Source organism: Myotis nattereri, assembly GCF_964212035.1.
Source record: "Myotis nattereri genome assembly, chromosome: 20".
NCBI lineage: Eukaryota > Metazoa > Chordata > Mammalia > Chiroptera > Vespertilionidae > Myotis > Myotis nattereri.
Window position 1 is genome coordinate 13530587 of NC_138096.1, and position 15743 is coordinate 13546329.

A 15743-nucleotide genomic window follows, 5' to 3' on the forward strand; every position below is an offset into this window, starting at 1 on the left:
CCCTTGCCACACGTGTCTCTGCAGCCAGGCCCCTCTCCGGCGAATAGCAGCATAATGGCTCCGGTTTCCTCCCGCACCCGCCCGTTTCCGTCCAGCCCCAGTTCTGGCTGCGCCGTCGCCGGCCTGGGAGCTGGCGGCGAGCCCGGGACGGGAGCAAACGAGGCGGCGGGAGGCGGAGTCCCCGCCCAGCCGCCCGCGGGCGCTGGGGGGAGGCGGCGGGGTGGCGGGGCAGTTCGGCTGCACCCAGCTCTCCTGCGTTTTAAAATCTGCAGTAAAAATACAATCGAGCAACGCCATGTCGCCCCAAAAGGAGGGGCGGGGAGGGGGCAGCTGTGATGTCTCCAAATGCGTCGGGAAGCAGGGAAAGGAGACGCGCGGAACGTGATTGAATAAACGCGGGCTCGGGTTCTGCAGGGGAAAGGCTGAAGCCGGGCTGCGGGCGGCGGACGGGACTTCAGGTCTCGCGGGAGTTGGAGGGTCGGGGCGCGAAGTGGGGGTCGCGCGCTCGGAGCCTCCCCCTCCCCCACCCCCCGCGCCCGGGGTCTTCGCCCCTCGGGATTCCGAGGCCGAAGCCCGTCAGGCCCGACTCGCCGCGGGGCGTGAAGGGGGCCAGGGCGCCGCGTCCTCGGGGCGCGACGGGCGTCTCCCAGGCGACGGGCTCCATACAAGATGGCGGACGAGAAAGAAAAGGAAAGCGCAGGTAGGCCGCCCTCGCCGCCGCCGCGACCCGGCCTCGGGAGGCGCCGGGTGGGGCCGGGCCACCCCCGGCCTGGGGCTCCCGCCGCTGGAGCGGGTGATTTCGGAAAGGCCGCCTGCAGAAGGGCCGCCTGCAGGGGACGCCGCCCCCCCGGCTCCCGCCGCGCCCGGCCCCGCCCTCGCCCCGCCCGTGCGGCCGCCGCCTCCTCCCTCGCAGGCCTCCCTCCCCCCGCTCCGCGGCCTCCCTCTGGGACCGAGGCTCGGTGGCTGCGCGGGTTACGGCCGAGGCGCCGGGCGGGGCGGGCCTCCATGGCGTCCTTGCTCACGGCCGCCCCCAGACCCTCGCCCGGGCTCTCGGGGCCGCCGCCCAGGCTGTGGGCCCCTGGCCGGCCCGGGGGGAGACGGGTCTGTGCCGACAGCCGGCGGGTCCTCTCCGGCCGCCCCGCCCGGCCCGGCCCGGGCGACGGCTTCCGCGGCCACCATTTTGGCTCCTGGACGGGGACATGGGGGCGAGGGGGGGCGGCCCCGAGGTCACAGGTCGCCTCCGAAATGTCTGCTCGCGGCCGACATTTTCAACACGAAAACACGACGCAGTATAATGAGGACGAAGCCCTGGCCGGTGTGGCTCAGTGGACAGAGCGTCGGCCTGCGGACTGGGGGGTCCCGGGTTCGATTCCGGTCAAGGGCACAGGCCCGGGTTGTGGGCTTGGTCCCCAGCAGGGGGCGTGCGGGAGGCAGCCGATCCATGATTCTCTCTCATCGTTGATGTTTCTCTCTCCCTCTGCCTTCCTCTCTGAAATCAATAAAAATATATTAAAAAAAAAAAAAAAGAGGAAGAGCTGACGGGGCGGGGACGCGCATGAGCGCGGGCACGGGCGCCCCCGGCGGTGGGAGGCCGCGCGGCGAGGCTCGTGGCCGCGGGGCGGGAGGAGCCAGGTACCCCGCTAATTCGCGATCCGCAGGGATTGCAAACCCGACCCTTGGCTGCCGTCCTGCCGGTTACTCAAAGGTGATCGACTGTTTTTGTATTTGGCGGTTGTCAGACTTATCGCAAAATTACATAAAAAAGAGATCAATATTTTAGGAAGGAAAAAACTCTGCATTTGTCTCTTTTCCTGGGTGCTTACGCCACACCGGCACCCCATTTTTCTCAGCGTGGAGCTAAGTGTTTCGGGTGAACAACCAATATTTACAAGTGGAGACACCAGTTCTGAGAGTCCTTATTGGTCAAGGCGATCCCAGGAAAACCAGCGGAGAGACGCGTGAAATGGAGCCAAAGATCCCGCCATTGATAACAAACAGGCTGTTCTTTTTTCAATGGTCCCGTTACCCGGAAAAGTCAGAATTGTTTTATGCATGTTACCTTTCCTAAAATGTCCTGATAATTTCATTGTGCTGCTGTAAAGTATTACCTACTAATCAAATTATATATTTTTAGATTAATTTAGAACTTCCCGTAAAACCCAATGATTGAATTTTTGTTAAATTCTTTCTCATACAAACGGAAAAATTATCAGGAGAAAAATTAAGTAAATTGTGGAATTTTTTTAAAAAAAAGATTTGATTAGGTCAGCATGAGAAAATGCGCTGGATTAACCTGCACATACACATTTTTTTCTTTACCTTTTCAAAAATAAAAAAATGGGAAGCTTTCCTGATTTTTCAGTTTTCAAAAATAGTTTTCTATTTAAAATAAAGCCAGAGGCGGAAGCAAGTCTGTATAAGAAGTAAGGACTGTTAAAAAGCTGGATGGCAGGTGGGTGCAAGAGTTACCGTATGATCGCTTAGCAAGTTATGTCTCATCATACGCCTAAAACTAATATAATAATGTATGTCAACTGTAATTGAAAAATAAAAGATGATTTTAAAAAGAGCTGGATATCATTCCTTCAGTTGGTGCAGATATAATGCCTATCATATGGAAGGAATTTGGAATACAAAGGTGAAAAAAAGTCTTTTCCCCCAAGGAAGGTGAGATCACTGAGGGAAATCAGAGATCAGAAATGAAGGGGACAGTTAACTGGCTGAGCAGCCCGTGTGCCAGGTGCTGTGCCAGGTGTGTGACATCCCCTCCTGGTCTGTGGCTAGCAGCCAGCGTCACTGGGAGCTGATCAGAATGAAGGATCTCAGCCCTGACCAGAGCCTGCATTTTAAGAAATCTGCCAGTGATTCATATGCACATTAAAGTTTAGAAGCACAATGCCGAAACCAGTTTGGCTCAGTGGATAGAGCTTCGGCCTGCGGACTGAAAGGTCCCAGGTTCCATTCCGGTCAAGGGCATGTACCTGGGTTGCGAGCACATCCCCAGTAGGAGATGTGCAGGAGGCAGCTGATCGATGTTTCTCTCTCATCGATGTTTCTAACTCTATCTCTCTCCCTTCCTCTCTGTAAAAAATCAATAAAATATATTAAAAAAAAATAAGGTTTAGAAGCACTGTTATATGCTATATCTCATTTATTCTTTTTTTTAAAATTAAATCTTTATTGTTCAGATTATTACATTTGTTCCTCTTTTTTCCCCCCATAACTCCCCTCCTCCCAGTTCCCGCCCCACCCTCCGCCCTCACTCCCCACCCACTGTCCTCTTCCATAGGTGCACGGTTTTTGTCCAGTCTCTTCCCGCATCTCCCACACCCCTTTCCCCCCCAAGAATAGTCAGTCCATTCCCTTTCTATGTCCCTGATTCTATTATGATCACCAGATTATTTATTCACTTGATTATTAGATTCACTTGTTGATAGATGCATGTTTGTTGTTCATAATTTGTATCTTTATCTTTTTCTTCTTCTTCCTCTTCTTAAAGGATACCTTTCAGCATTTCATATAATCCTGGTTTGGTGGTGATGAACTCCTTTAGCTTTTCCTTATCTGTGAAGCACTTTATCTGACCTTCAATTCTGAATGATAGCTTTGCTGGATAAAGTAATCTTGGTTGTAGGTTCTTGGTATTCATCACTTTGAATATTTCTTGCCACTCCCTTCTGGCCTGCAAAGTTTCTGTTGAGAAATCAGCTGACAGTCGTATGGGTACTCCCTTGTAGGTAACTGAGTTTCTTTCTCTTGCTGCTTTTAAGATTCTCTCTTTGTCTTTTGCTCTTGGCATTTTAATTATGATGTGTCTTGGTGTGGTCCTCTTTGGATTCCTTTTGTTTGGGGTTCTCTGCGCTTCCTGGACTTGTAAGTCTATTTCTTTCACCAGGTGGGGGAAGTTTTCTGTCATTATTTCTTCAAATAGGTTTTCAATATCTTGCTCTCTCTCATCTTCTGGCACCCCTATAATTCTGATGTTGGTATGCTTGAAGCTGTCCCAGAGACTCCTTACACTATCTTCGTATTTTCGGATTCTTTTTTCATTTTGCTTTTCCAGTTGGGTGTTTTTTGCTTCTTTGTGTTTTGAATCTTTGACTTGATTTTTGCGACCCTCTGATCTGCTGTTGGGTGTCTGTATAATATTCTTTATTTTAGTCAGTGTATGCTTAATTTCTAGTTGGTTCTTTATCATAACATCGAGGGTCTCATTAGATTTCTTGAGGATCTCACTACATTTATCGGCGGTCTCACCAGTCTTTTCGAGGGCCTTACTAAGTTTATCGGCAGCTTCTAGACAGTTCTTGAGAGACCTTAAAAGTGTGGTTTTGAGCTCTATATCTTCCATTTCTGACATTTGCATCCTGTTTCTTTGTCTCCGCATTTTTTTATCTTTTCTCGGTGCACCCCCTAGTGGTCTTTGTGCGCAGTCTTGTTGTAGTTAAGCCTTGATTGTTGTTGGAAATACCGGGGGTGATTTGACCTCCAGGCTAACTGGCTATGAGAGTCAGCTGTGTCTGCAGTGGGAGAGCTTCTGTGCTGGATCTCTAGGGTGGTGCTAATCTAGCGTTTGCCTGAGGCTATCCGGCAAATGGCTCAGCGCAGGGCTTGGGCGGGGCGGGTCCCTGGGGATCTACAAGGCGGGCGGAGCAAGGAGTTATGGCTGCTCTCAGTTCCGTCCCTAGGGGCTCTGCCTTTCAGAGTCCCAGCACCCGCTGCAAACCTCGGAGAGAAAGCTGCCTTTGAGTTCCGACCGAAGCCAGACAGTCCCGCTTCTCCCGTTTGAGTCTGAGTCCCTAGAGACTCGCCCGGATCTGGAGCTCAGAGTCTGAAACTCCCTCCCGATTGAAAACAACAACTGCGCCCTTCGCCGCCAGCCCGCTCCGCGCGCGCACTCCGCACCTGAGTATTTCACTTCAGCACTGCACCTCCTCTGAGTCTGGGTATGATATTCTCTTTCCTCCTAGTTGTAGAATTTCCACTCAGCCAGCCTTCCTGTGGTTCTGGATGATGTCCGTTCTGCCCTTTAGTTATATCTCTGAAGTGGTTGTTCGAGGCAGCAATCTCCGGCGTTAACCTATGCCGCCATCTTGGTTTCTCTGTTCCGTTTTGTCTTTTAGTTTGTATTTTTGAAGTTGTTGTGCAGGGCAACAATTTCCGGTGTTTACCTATGCTGCCATCTTGGTTTCTGTTTCGATGGTTTATCGGAACTGTTGATAGTACAGAATATGGTATAGAATAGTAGAAAAAGTGAGCTTTTGAGTAAGACCTGAATTTGAGTTCTAGCTTCTCCAACCTCTATCAGATCTTAGCCAAGATTGTTAAACCTAAGGAACCTCAGGTCCTTCAAATGTAAATTGGGAATAATTGTATGTATTCATAATGTTGTTGTAATGGGGACAGTGTCTTTTTATTCATGTTTATATCCTCAGTACCTCCCACAATGCCTGACACTAAAGGAATGCAGAATAAATAGGAAGGGAAGTGCTTGGTACATTTAGGGAATAGCTATTAGTAAATGTGTGACTTGGAATCTAGGGCAGTGATGGCGAACCTTTTGAGCTCGGTGTGCCAGCATTTTGAAAAACCCTAACTTAACTCTGGTGCCGTGTCACATATAGAAACTTTTTGATATTTGCAACCACAGTAAAACAAAGACATATTTTTGATATTTATTTTATATATTTAAATGCCATTTAACAAAGAAAAATCAACCAAAAAAATGAGTTCGCGTGTCACCTCTGACACGTGTGTCATAGGTTCGCCATCACTGATCTAGGGGGTAGAAAAACTTAAACCAAGTCTTACCAACTATTGATCACATATGATGCATTTATACATATATTTGGGGCCATTTAACAAGTTTTGTCCCTGTTTTAGACTGATAAGTCTCTAGGTAGAGACTAATTGAAGAAGAAAACTGGCTTACTGAAATTTAACTTACTTCCTCTAATTCAGAAAAACTGGACTTAAATTTATCTTTGATTAATGTATAAAAACTTGTCAAAAATTCCTTACTTAAAAAATCAAATGGACAATGTAATACCACTTCACACCCATTAGATTAGCTACTATAAGAAGTATTGATGAAGATGTGGAGAAATGGGCACCCTTGTATATTGTTGATGGGAATATAAAATGGTACAGCTTGCCCTGGATGGTGTGGCTCAGTTGGTTGAAGCGTTGTCCTGTACATCAAAAGGTGGGGGGTTTCATTCCCAGTCAGGGCACTTACCCAGGTTTCCAGTTCCATCTTTGGTCAGGATGCATGCGGAAGCGGCTGATCGATGTTTTTTTTTCTCTCTCTCTCCCTCTAAAATCAATAAATAAAATAAAATGGTGCAGCTGCTGTGAAAAATAGTATGGCAGTTCCTGAAAAAAAAAAAAAAAAGATACTGAATTACTGTATGATTTAGCAATTCCACATCTGGGTTTATACCCAAAATAATTGAAAGCAGGAACTCAGAATATATAATTGTATATCCAGTGTTCATAACAGCATTATTCATAATGACCAAAAGGTGGAGACAACTCAAGTGTCCACCAATGGATGAATAAACAAAATGTATTATACACATACAGCGAAATATTATTTAGCTTTAGAAGGAAGGAAATTCTGACGTGTGCTACCACAAGGATGAACCTTAAAATTATGCTAAGTGAATTTAACCAGTCACAAAAAGACAAGTACTGTATAATTTCACTTATTCGAAGTACCTGGAGTAATCAGACTCATAGGAACAGAAAGTAGAATGGCAGTTGCCAGGGGAAGGGGAAAAGGGAAGTTATTATTTAATACAGTTGAAGTTTTGCAAGATGAAAAGAGTTCTGAAAATCGGTTGCACAACAATGTGATTGTACTTAACACTTCTGAACTGTACACTTAAAAATGGTTAAGATGGTTAATTTTTTATATTTTACCACAATTTAAAAAAATCAAATGGAAATGTTGAGCACACCCAAAATGAAAAAAAAAAAAATGGGTACATTGGCCCTAGCCAGTTTGACTCAGTAGATAGAGCGTCAGCCTGCTGACTGAAGGGTCCCAGGTTCGATTCCGGTCAAGGACTCATGCCCAGATTGCAGGCTCGATCCCCAGTATGGGGCATGCAGGAGGCAGCCAATCAACGATTATCATCATTGATGTTTCTCTCTTACTTCCTCTCTCTTCCTTTCTGAAATCAATAAAAATATATTTAAAAAAATTGGTATAGTGTTTTTGGAAGGCAATTTGGAAATTCCTATTTAAAAAGATGATATTCACATGCTGTGATTCTTTAATATACTGCTGGGTATTTTATCCTTAGAAGTATATTATTGAGTGTAATAAAGTAACTTCTTTTTTAAATGCAGCAATACATTTGGAGCCAAAAACCAGGGCTTGAATTTGGACACTGCTTTCCCCCCCAGTTTTACTTGGGCATCTCATTTAATTCCTCTGAACAGTGGGAGAGAGAAGGGAGTTTGTGTGATGTTTTTCTCATGATTAAATTGGAGTATGGAACTTGGGAAGGAAGACCACAGAGGTAAAATGCTATTTTCTTCACATTATATCAAGAGTGCAGGCTATCAATATAATTTATATCACTGTTGATGTTGACCTGGATCACCTGGCTGTAGTTTTGTCAGGTTTCTTCACTGTAAAGTTACTCTTTTTCTCCCTTTTCCATACTGGACTCTTGGAAGGAAGTCATTATGTAGAACCCACACAGAAGGAGTGGGGAGTTTGCTCTGCCTTCTTGAGGACAGAGAATCTACATAAATTATTTGGAATTCTTCTGCACAGATTTGTTTCCTGTCTCCTATCTATTTGTTTACTCAGCCATTCCTTTATGTCAGTGTAGACTCATGGATGTTAATTTATACTTAGAACTAGAGGCCCAGAGCGCAAAATCGTGTGCGGGTGGGGTCTCCAGGCCTAGCCTGCGATCAGGGCCATCTTCCGCCCGCTTGCCAGTCCCTAGTCCCGTCCTGTCGCCACTCACCCCAGTTCCCCGTGGTTCCCCGTTTGCCATCCAGCAATTGGAGCCTGAAGGCCGGGGGGCGGAAAGGAGGGACTGAGAGGTGATCAGTGCACCTCATAGCGACTGGTTGATTGGTGTTCTGGCTGTTATGGTCTCTGGCCTTTTGTTATTTTTTTAAAAATATATTTTATTGATTTTTACAGAGAGGAAGGGAGAGGGATAGAGAGTTAGAAACATCGATGAAAGAGAAACATTGATCAGCTGCCTCCTGCACACCCCCTACTGGGGATGTGCCTGCAACCAAGGTACATGCCCTTGACCGGAATCGAACCTGGAACCTTTCAGTCCACAGGCTGATGCCCTATCCACTGAGCCAAACTGATTAGAGCTCTGGCCTTTTATTATATAGGATTATAATTCAATGCTGCTTCGTTTTGTTGTTCAGATTGTTACAGCTCTAGCCAGTGGTTTCTGTTTCCATTTGATATAGGCCGAGTCAATGTATGGGCAAATATTGCAAGGTTCTTGATTAGGACTGGTCTTACTGTCCTGAAATGGTTTTGGATGGCTTTTAGCTCTGCCCTTTGGCTCTGGGTTCTACCCTCTGTGTCATGCTCCTTTTTATGAGAGAGAGTACATGTTTTTAACTAAGTAATTTTCTAAACCTGTTTACTACCAATATAATTTTTGGGAGTCCAGTTGTTTTATTTTTTTCATTTTGTGCTGTCTTTATCCTCTTTCAGTCCATGCTGGAGCTGCAAATATAATTCTCTTAAAATCTTCATGAGTCTCTTATGAATCTTATTGTCTACTGGACAAAAGCCATATACACACATTTATTTGAGATAAGCCATTCTCTACTTTGGGCTTCTACTGAGATAGCTGAGAGATATTAGGCTTCTTTTGAAGCCTTCTTGTTTGATTAAAAGGATTTCTGAGACACATCCTTGAACTCCTAAGAGGTTCTTTTGCTAGTTTGTGTGGTGCCTGAGACTCTAGATTTGATCTTTCTGAGGTCTTAACAAAGGATTTTACAGTCGTATACTTTGTTTCATGTTTAAGTTGTGTTTTTCTGCCAGTGCCTCAAATTTGATTTTTGCCCAGAAGCCATTTCTTTTTTTTTTTTTAAATATATTTTATTGATTTTTTACAGAGAGGAAGGGAGAGAGATAGAGAGTTAGAAACATCGATGAGAGAGAAACATCGATCAGCTGCCTCCTGCACATCTCCTACTGGGGATATGCCCGCAACCCAGGTACATGCCCTTGACCGGAATCGAACCTGGGACCTTTCAGTCCGCAGGCCGACGCTCTATCCACTGAGCCAAACTGGTTTCGGCAGAAGCCATTTCTTATCTTAGCATCCGTTGCCATCTGGAGAGGCAGGTAATTTCATAACTAGCAATTCATGGCTCCTTTTTGTTTAAGTTTTTCCTCTAGGCGATCTTTCTCCTCCATCCTATATAATAAGAGCTTAATACGCTAAATGTCCGATTGTCTGGTCAGCCGTTCAACCAATTAAAGTATAATATGCTAAGGCTGCTCAACTGCTTGCTATGATGTGCACTGACCACCAGGGGGCAGACGGTCGAACAGCCATATGATGTGCACTGACCACCAGGGGGCAGACGCTCCGACTGGTAGGTTAGCTTGCTGTGGGGGTCGGGCCTATCAGGACTGAGCGAGATGGGCCAGACATGCCTTGGAGCCCTCCTGCGGTCCCTCCCCAGTTGGCCAACCTCCCATGTCCTTCCTGGCCCCAGTTGTGCACCAGTGGGGTCCCTCTGCCTGGCCTGTGCCCTCTTGCAATCCGGGACCCCTCGAGGGATGTCAGCCAGTTTTGGCCCGATCCCACAGGCCAGGCCGAGGGACCCCATTGGTGCAAGAATTCATGCTCTAGTTTTATTATATGCAGCCAGAAGGAACCAAGGTGCACCTTTAGTGGTTTCCCTAGAAAATTTTTTATCTAGACCTTTAGTTTATCACGAATATTTTCTACTTCCCATGTTAACAGCATTTCTTCTGCTATTCATAAAAAGGATCCCCCTCCACAGTTTGCAGTGTGATTTTCCTCACTTTCCTTTAAGCTGTAACCTACAGCATACTCAAAGGCCAGCACTTCCTGACTCTAAATCCTCTCCCACATTTTTTTGGCATTTGTTATGGTAGCATCTCACTTCCAGGTACCAAAATTCTGTATTATCTATTACTAATGGCCTGGTGCATGTAATTCATGCACATTAAAAGGGGATTAATTGGAGGAAATATTTTAATATTGCTATTTGCCCTTTCTCTATAATAGAAGTGTCAGAGATGAAAGAAAATTAGTAAAATGTATATGAAAATCTTTCTCCTGTCAGAGTCTGGGGTGCACCACGAGACCCAGAGTCAAGTCCCTGCCCACCCACGTGCACCTCAAAATTGCATGAGACCCAGACCTGTCTGCCTCCCCCCACCATTGGGCTAGATCCAGACCCGGCCAGCCCCACCCTTGTCAAGCCCCGCCAGGCGGGAGGGTGCAGCCTCAGGTCCCCTGGCCCAAGGTGGGGTTGTGGCCTGAGGTCCCCCAGCCTGGGCCTGGGTGGGGGGTATGGCCTGAGATCCCCTGTCAAGCCCCGCCAGGTGGGGGACATGCCTTGAGGTCCCTGGTCAAGCCCTGCCGGGCAGGGGGCGCAGCCTCAGGTCCCCCGGTCCTGCGCTAGGAGGGGGGGTGCGGCCTCAGGTCCCCTGGTGCTGGGGCGGGGGTGTGTGGCCTGAGGTCCCCTGTTCTGGTGCTGGGGCAGGGGGTGCAAGCCCTGCCAGGCGGGGGAGTGGCCTGAGGTCCCCTGTCAAGCCCTGCAGGGGGTACAGCCTGAGGTCCCCTGTCAAGCCCTATGGGGTGGCGGTGGTGGGGAGGCGCAGCCTCAGGTCCCTGCTGATTGCTCATTAAGGCTCGTTTTGGGAACTCGGCCTCCACTGTGGGCGCCGCCATCTTTGTGGTGGAGTGACGGTCAATTTGCATGTTCCCGCTTTATTATATAGGACTAGAGGCCTGGTGCACAAAAATTTGTGCACTCGGTGGCAGGGGGGGGGGCGTCCCTCAGCCCGGCCTGTGCCCTCTCGCAGTCTGGGACCCCTCGGGGGATGACCACCTGCTGGCTTAGGCCTGCTCCCCGGGGGATTGGGCCTAAGCTGGCAGTCAGACATCCCTCTGGCAGTCCGGCAGCCCTCGGGGGATGTCCACTTGCCAGCGGGGACCAGGCCTAAGCTGCAGTCAGACATCCTTAGTGCTGCTGAGGAGGCGGGAGAGGCTCCCACCACCACCCCTGTACTGGCAGCCGTCAGCCTGGCTTGTGGCTGAGCAGAGCTCCCCCTGTGGGAGTGCACTGACCACCAGGGGGCAGTTCCTGGTGTCTGCCCCCTGGTGGTCAGTGTGTGTCATAGTGACCAGTCATTCCCAGTCGTTCTGCTGTTAGGGTCAATTTGCATATCACCCTTTTATTATATAGGATAGAGGCCTGGTACATGGGTGGGGGCTGTCTGGTTTGCCCTGAAGGGTGTCCCTGATTAGGGTGGGGGTCCCGCTGGGGTGCCTGGCCAGCCTGGGTGAGGGGATGAGGGCCATTTTCAGGCTGGCCACAGCACCTTCAGTGTGGGGGTCCCCGCTGGGGTGCCTGACCAGCCTGGGTGAGGGGCTAATGGCTGTTTGCAGGCTGGCCACAGCCCCTTCAGTGTGGGGGTCCCCACTGGGGTGCCTGGCCAGCCTGGGTGAGGAGCTGATGGCTGTTTGCAGGCTGGCCACAGCTCCTTCAGTGTGGGGGTCCCCACTGGGGTGCCTGACCATACTGAGTGAGAGTATGAGGGCTGTTTGCAGGCTGGCCACAGCCCCTTCAGGGTGGGGGCGTTGCCTGGCCAGTCTGGGTGAGGGGCTGAGGGCTGTTTGCAGGCTGGCCACACCCCCAGTGGGGACCCTCACCCCATGAGGGTGTGGCCATCTGGGTGAGGGGCTGATGGTTGTTTGCAGGCTGGCCACAACCCCCAGCCACCCAAGCTCCCAGTGGAGGCTGGCTGGAAGCAGGTATCTGGGATTTATTTATCTTCTGTAATTGAACATTTGTTGCCTTGAGTGCAGGCCACAGCTGGCCAGGGCAGGCAGGAAGCTTGGCTTCCTCCATTGCGGGGCAACCAAGCCTCCTGCTTGCTCCAGCTGCTTGGCTGCCAGCTGCCATCTTGGTTGGGTTAATTTGCATATAGTCACTCTGATTGGCTGGTGGGTATGGCTTGGGGGGCGTAGTGGAGGTGCAGTCAATTTGCATGTTTCTCTTTTACTAGATTAGATTACTATGATCTAAGTGGTATTCTGTCACTTTTGCCGTGTTCCTGCCTTTAAGAATTTAATAGTTTAGTTAGTGTTTATTAGTGCCTACAAGTTCTAAGTATTGGGTTAGACCAGTGGTTCTCAACCTGTGGGTCACGACCCCTTTGGGGGTCGAACGACCCTTTCACAGGGATCGCCTAAGACCATCGGGAAACACATTTATAATTACATATTGTTTTTGTGATTAATCACTATGCTTTAATTATGTTCAATTTGTAACAATGAAAATAGATCCTACACATCAGATATTTACATGACGATTCATAACAGTAGCAAAACTACAGTTATGAAGTAGCAACGAAAATAATTTTATGGTTGGGGGTCACCACAACATGAACTGTATTAAAGGGTCACAGCATTAGGAAGGTTGAGAACCAGTGGGTTAGACCAACTCATGCCGTTCATTTGGTATTTACAGTCCTGAAAGGAACTGCTACCCCAGTTGAAGCTTAAAAGGATCAACTAACTTGTCAATATTTCACTAGAGGACACAGATTTGAATCTAAATTTGGATAAGAAGACAGGAGCCTGGGCCTTAGGTAAAAGAGAGGAAATATTCTATAGGATTATTGCCTTTGTATTTAAATATGAATTTTCTTCAGCATACTTGTATTCAGCTGTTTACTTCTGTTTCATATGCAGACATCTCCAGTTATTTTATTTCCTTGTGTTCCCTTCTTTATATAGCTCTGACCTTCTTCACCTGTCCTTTCTCTTCCTCCTGACTTTCTTTTCACTACTTTGTATGGAGTCCTTTGGTGCTTGAGGCTTATTCTCATATAAATAAATTTCTTTACAAACTTTTTTTTTATAGTCTAAAGTTTTACATATGTCTCCTTCTTCCTCCCCCTTCCCCCCAGCCGTTCCCACCCTGGGCAAGCCCCCACTGCCCCAGTGTCTGTGTCCATTGGTTATGCTAATATGCATGTATACAAGTCCTTTGGTTGCTCTCTAACACCCCATCTCCTCTGCCATTTGTCTCTGGATTTATTTTTGTTCATCAAATTATGTTGATCATTATATCCCACAGATGAGTGAGATCGTGTGATATTTATCTTTGTCCGATTGATTTATTTTGCTTAGCATAATGCTTTCCAGTTCCGTCCATGTTGTTGCAAATGGTAAAAGTTCCTTCTTTTTTATAGCGGTGTAGTATTCCATTGTGTAGATGTACCACGGTTTTTTAATCCACTCATCTACTTACTGATGAGTAATCCCACTTCTAGGACTATATGCCAAGAAACCAGAAACACCAATCAAAATGGATATATGCCCTGGCTGGCTTGGCTCAGTGGATAGAGCATCAGCCTGAGGACTGAAGGGTCCCAGGTTTGGTCCGGCCAAGGGCACATGCCTGGGTTGCAGGCTTGATCCCCAGTAGGGGGTGTGCAGGAGGCAGCCAATCAATGATTCTCTCTCATCGTTGATGTTTCTATTTCTCTCTCCCTTTCCCTTCCTCTGAAATCAATAAAGAAATAAATTTTTTAAAAAATGGATATATGCACCCCTATGTTCATAGCAGCACAGATTTGGAAACAACCTAAGTGCCCATCGGCAGATGAGTGGACAAATACTTTTTTTATAGAACACCCCGCTCATTCCTTTTTCTTAACTTAATCTCCGCTTTCTCTTAGCCTACCACTTCTTTTGGTGCCATTTCAGAGTAAGGGCTATTCATTCTCCCATGTCTTTTTGCCTTCAAGTAGAAGTTGAATCAGCCCACTTCAAATTCCAAATTAATTGCTTTTTCCTTCTTACATAAAAATTCTTCCTTTGAAATTTGTTCTTCTTCACCTTTTCTCTTTATTACTGTCTCCCTTTTGCTTACTGTTTGCTGATCAAAGCCTTTGCCATTTCTTTATCAGTTTTCTGTCCATTCCAAATTCCACCATCATTTTGGATGACTTCAGTGACTAGGTAGGCCATTAATCCAACACAGTAGTTTCATAATTCTTTATTCTTTCCAACTTCAGTGATCTTCATTTCCATTCTTTTTTAACATCTTACTCTCATATTTAGATCTTGTGAGATGAAAGGGCGAGGGCTACGCCCTCCATCTTACCCTGGATCCACCATTTTTGGGCGGCCATGTGCTTGGCAAGGAGCTTCTTCCCGGAAGCCTAAGCCTCTGCTAGCCACACCCAGGACTTCTTTAAACTAACCAATGACAGTCAAGGGAAGTGCGCGCCATAGATATGACCACATCCTGTGTAATAAGACACCGACTTGCGCCTGGCCAATCGGCAGGGCCCACAGTCCTTTCTCCTCCCCTTACTCCAACCCCCTATAAAACCCCTCTCCACACAGAGTTCTTTCTCTCTGCCACTTGACTTGCTGTTGCATCAGTGAGTGTGGTCGGGGAGCCGAGCTAGCTCGAATAAAGACTCTTTGCTTTTGCATCGGACTCGGCTGGCTCCCTGATGGGCTTTTGGGGATCTTGAAATCTGAGCATAACATGAGACACTTTGAAATCCTGACTCTTTTATACTATCAACTGACCACAATCTCCCAGCTTCCCACTGGTGTTCTGTTTCCTTACATAAATTACCTGCTGTTGGACCTTATCAAGACCTCTGATTTCTTCAATCCTTCTATCTCTCCCTGTCCCAATTTATCAACCAAATAAAACAGATAGTGGCTAATGTAAGTAGAAAAGGAATTTATTAGAAGTTAGCAGGGAGCTCACAAAATCAACAGGGAATCTGGAGAATGAACTTGGACAACACAACCAGCCCAAACCAAGGAGGTTGTACGGCCAAGGTTATGCTACAAGGACAGTTTGGTTAATTTTCTACTGCTGTGCTGAAACTGGACAACCAATGGGACCAGGCTGCCTGTCACTATTTAAGCCAATTAAGCAGAGCCAGTGTTGAGTCATATATGAGTGTTTATTCCTGTCCTTCCGGCAGCATGGGAGAACAGCAGGTCATCCATCAAAATCTGCTCTGCCCCCCTCCATAAGCCAGCTGCTTATATTCGGTAGGAGAAAGATTACATGGGAAAGTAGGCAAGAGGAAAAAAATATGGGCATAATGGTTACACATTGCAGGCAATGTGGGCTCCGGGCAGCCATCATTATTTGGGCAACAATGTTGTTAATCTTTCTGTGATAATAGGCAGTTCTTGGATGAGAATGGGCCCCATTCCAAGGTTGACTCCCAGGTTCCAGGGGTGTTCAACCCCCAGCCAGGTTAGAATGTGCTTTCTCTATATATTTTTTTTAAATCTGTTTTTATTTATTTCAGAGAGGAAAGGAGAGAGAGAGAAAGAGAAACATCAGTGATGAAAGAGGATCGTTGATTGGCTGCCTCCTGCATGCTCCACCCTGGGTATCAAGCCCGCAACCCAGGCATGAAAACTGATGAAGAAATGCCAAGGAATTGAACCATGAGCGCTTGATTCATAGGTCAACACTCAACC

At 47.4% G+C, this 15743-nt stretch overlaps 1 protein-coding gene across 1 annotated transcript in view; it reads left to right on the plus strand.

Annotated features, from left to right (window-relative positions):
• Nucleotides 1–204: 204 nt before the first annotated feature.
• DRC8 (dynein regulatory complex subunit 8) overlaps nt 205–15743 on the plus strand; it is a 67154-nt gene continuing 51615 nt past the window's right edge. The window contains exon 1 of the mRNA XM_081114434.1: nt 205–700. Coding sequence (XP_080970560.1) covers nt 670–700 — 31 coding nt within the window. The 5' untranslated portion in view covers nt 205–669. The remainder of the gene's footprint in view (nt 701–15743) is intronic.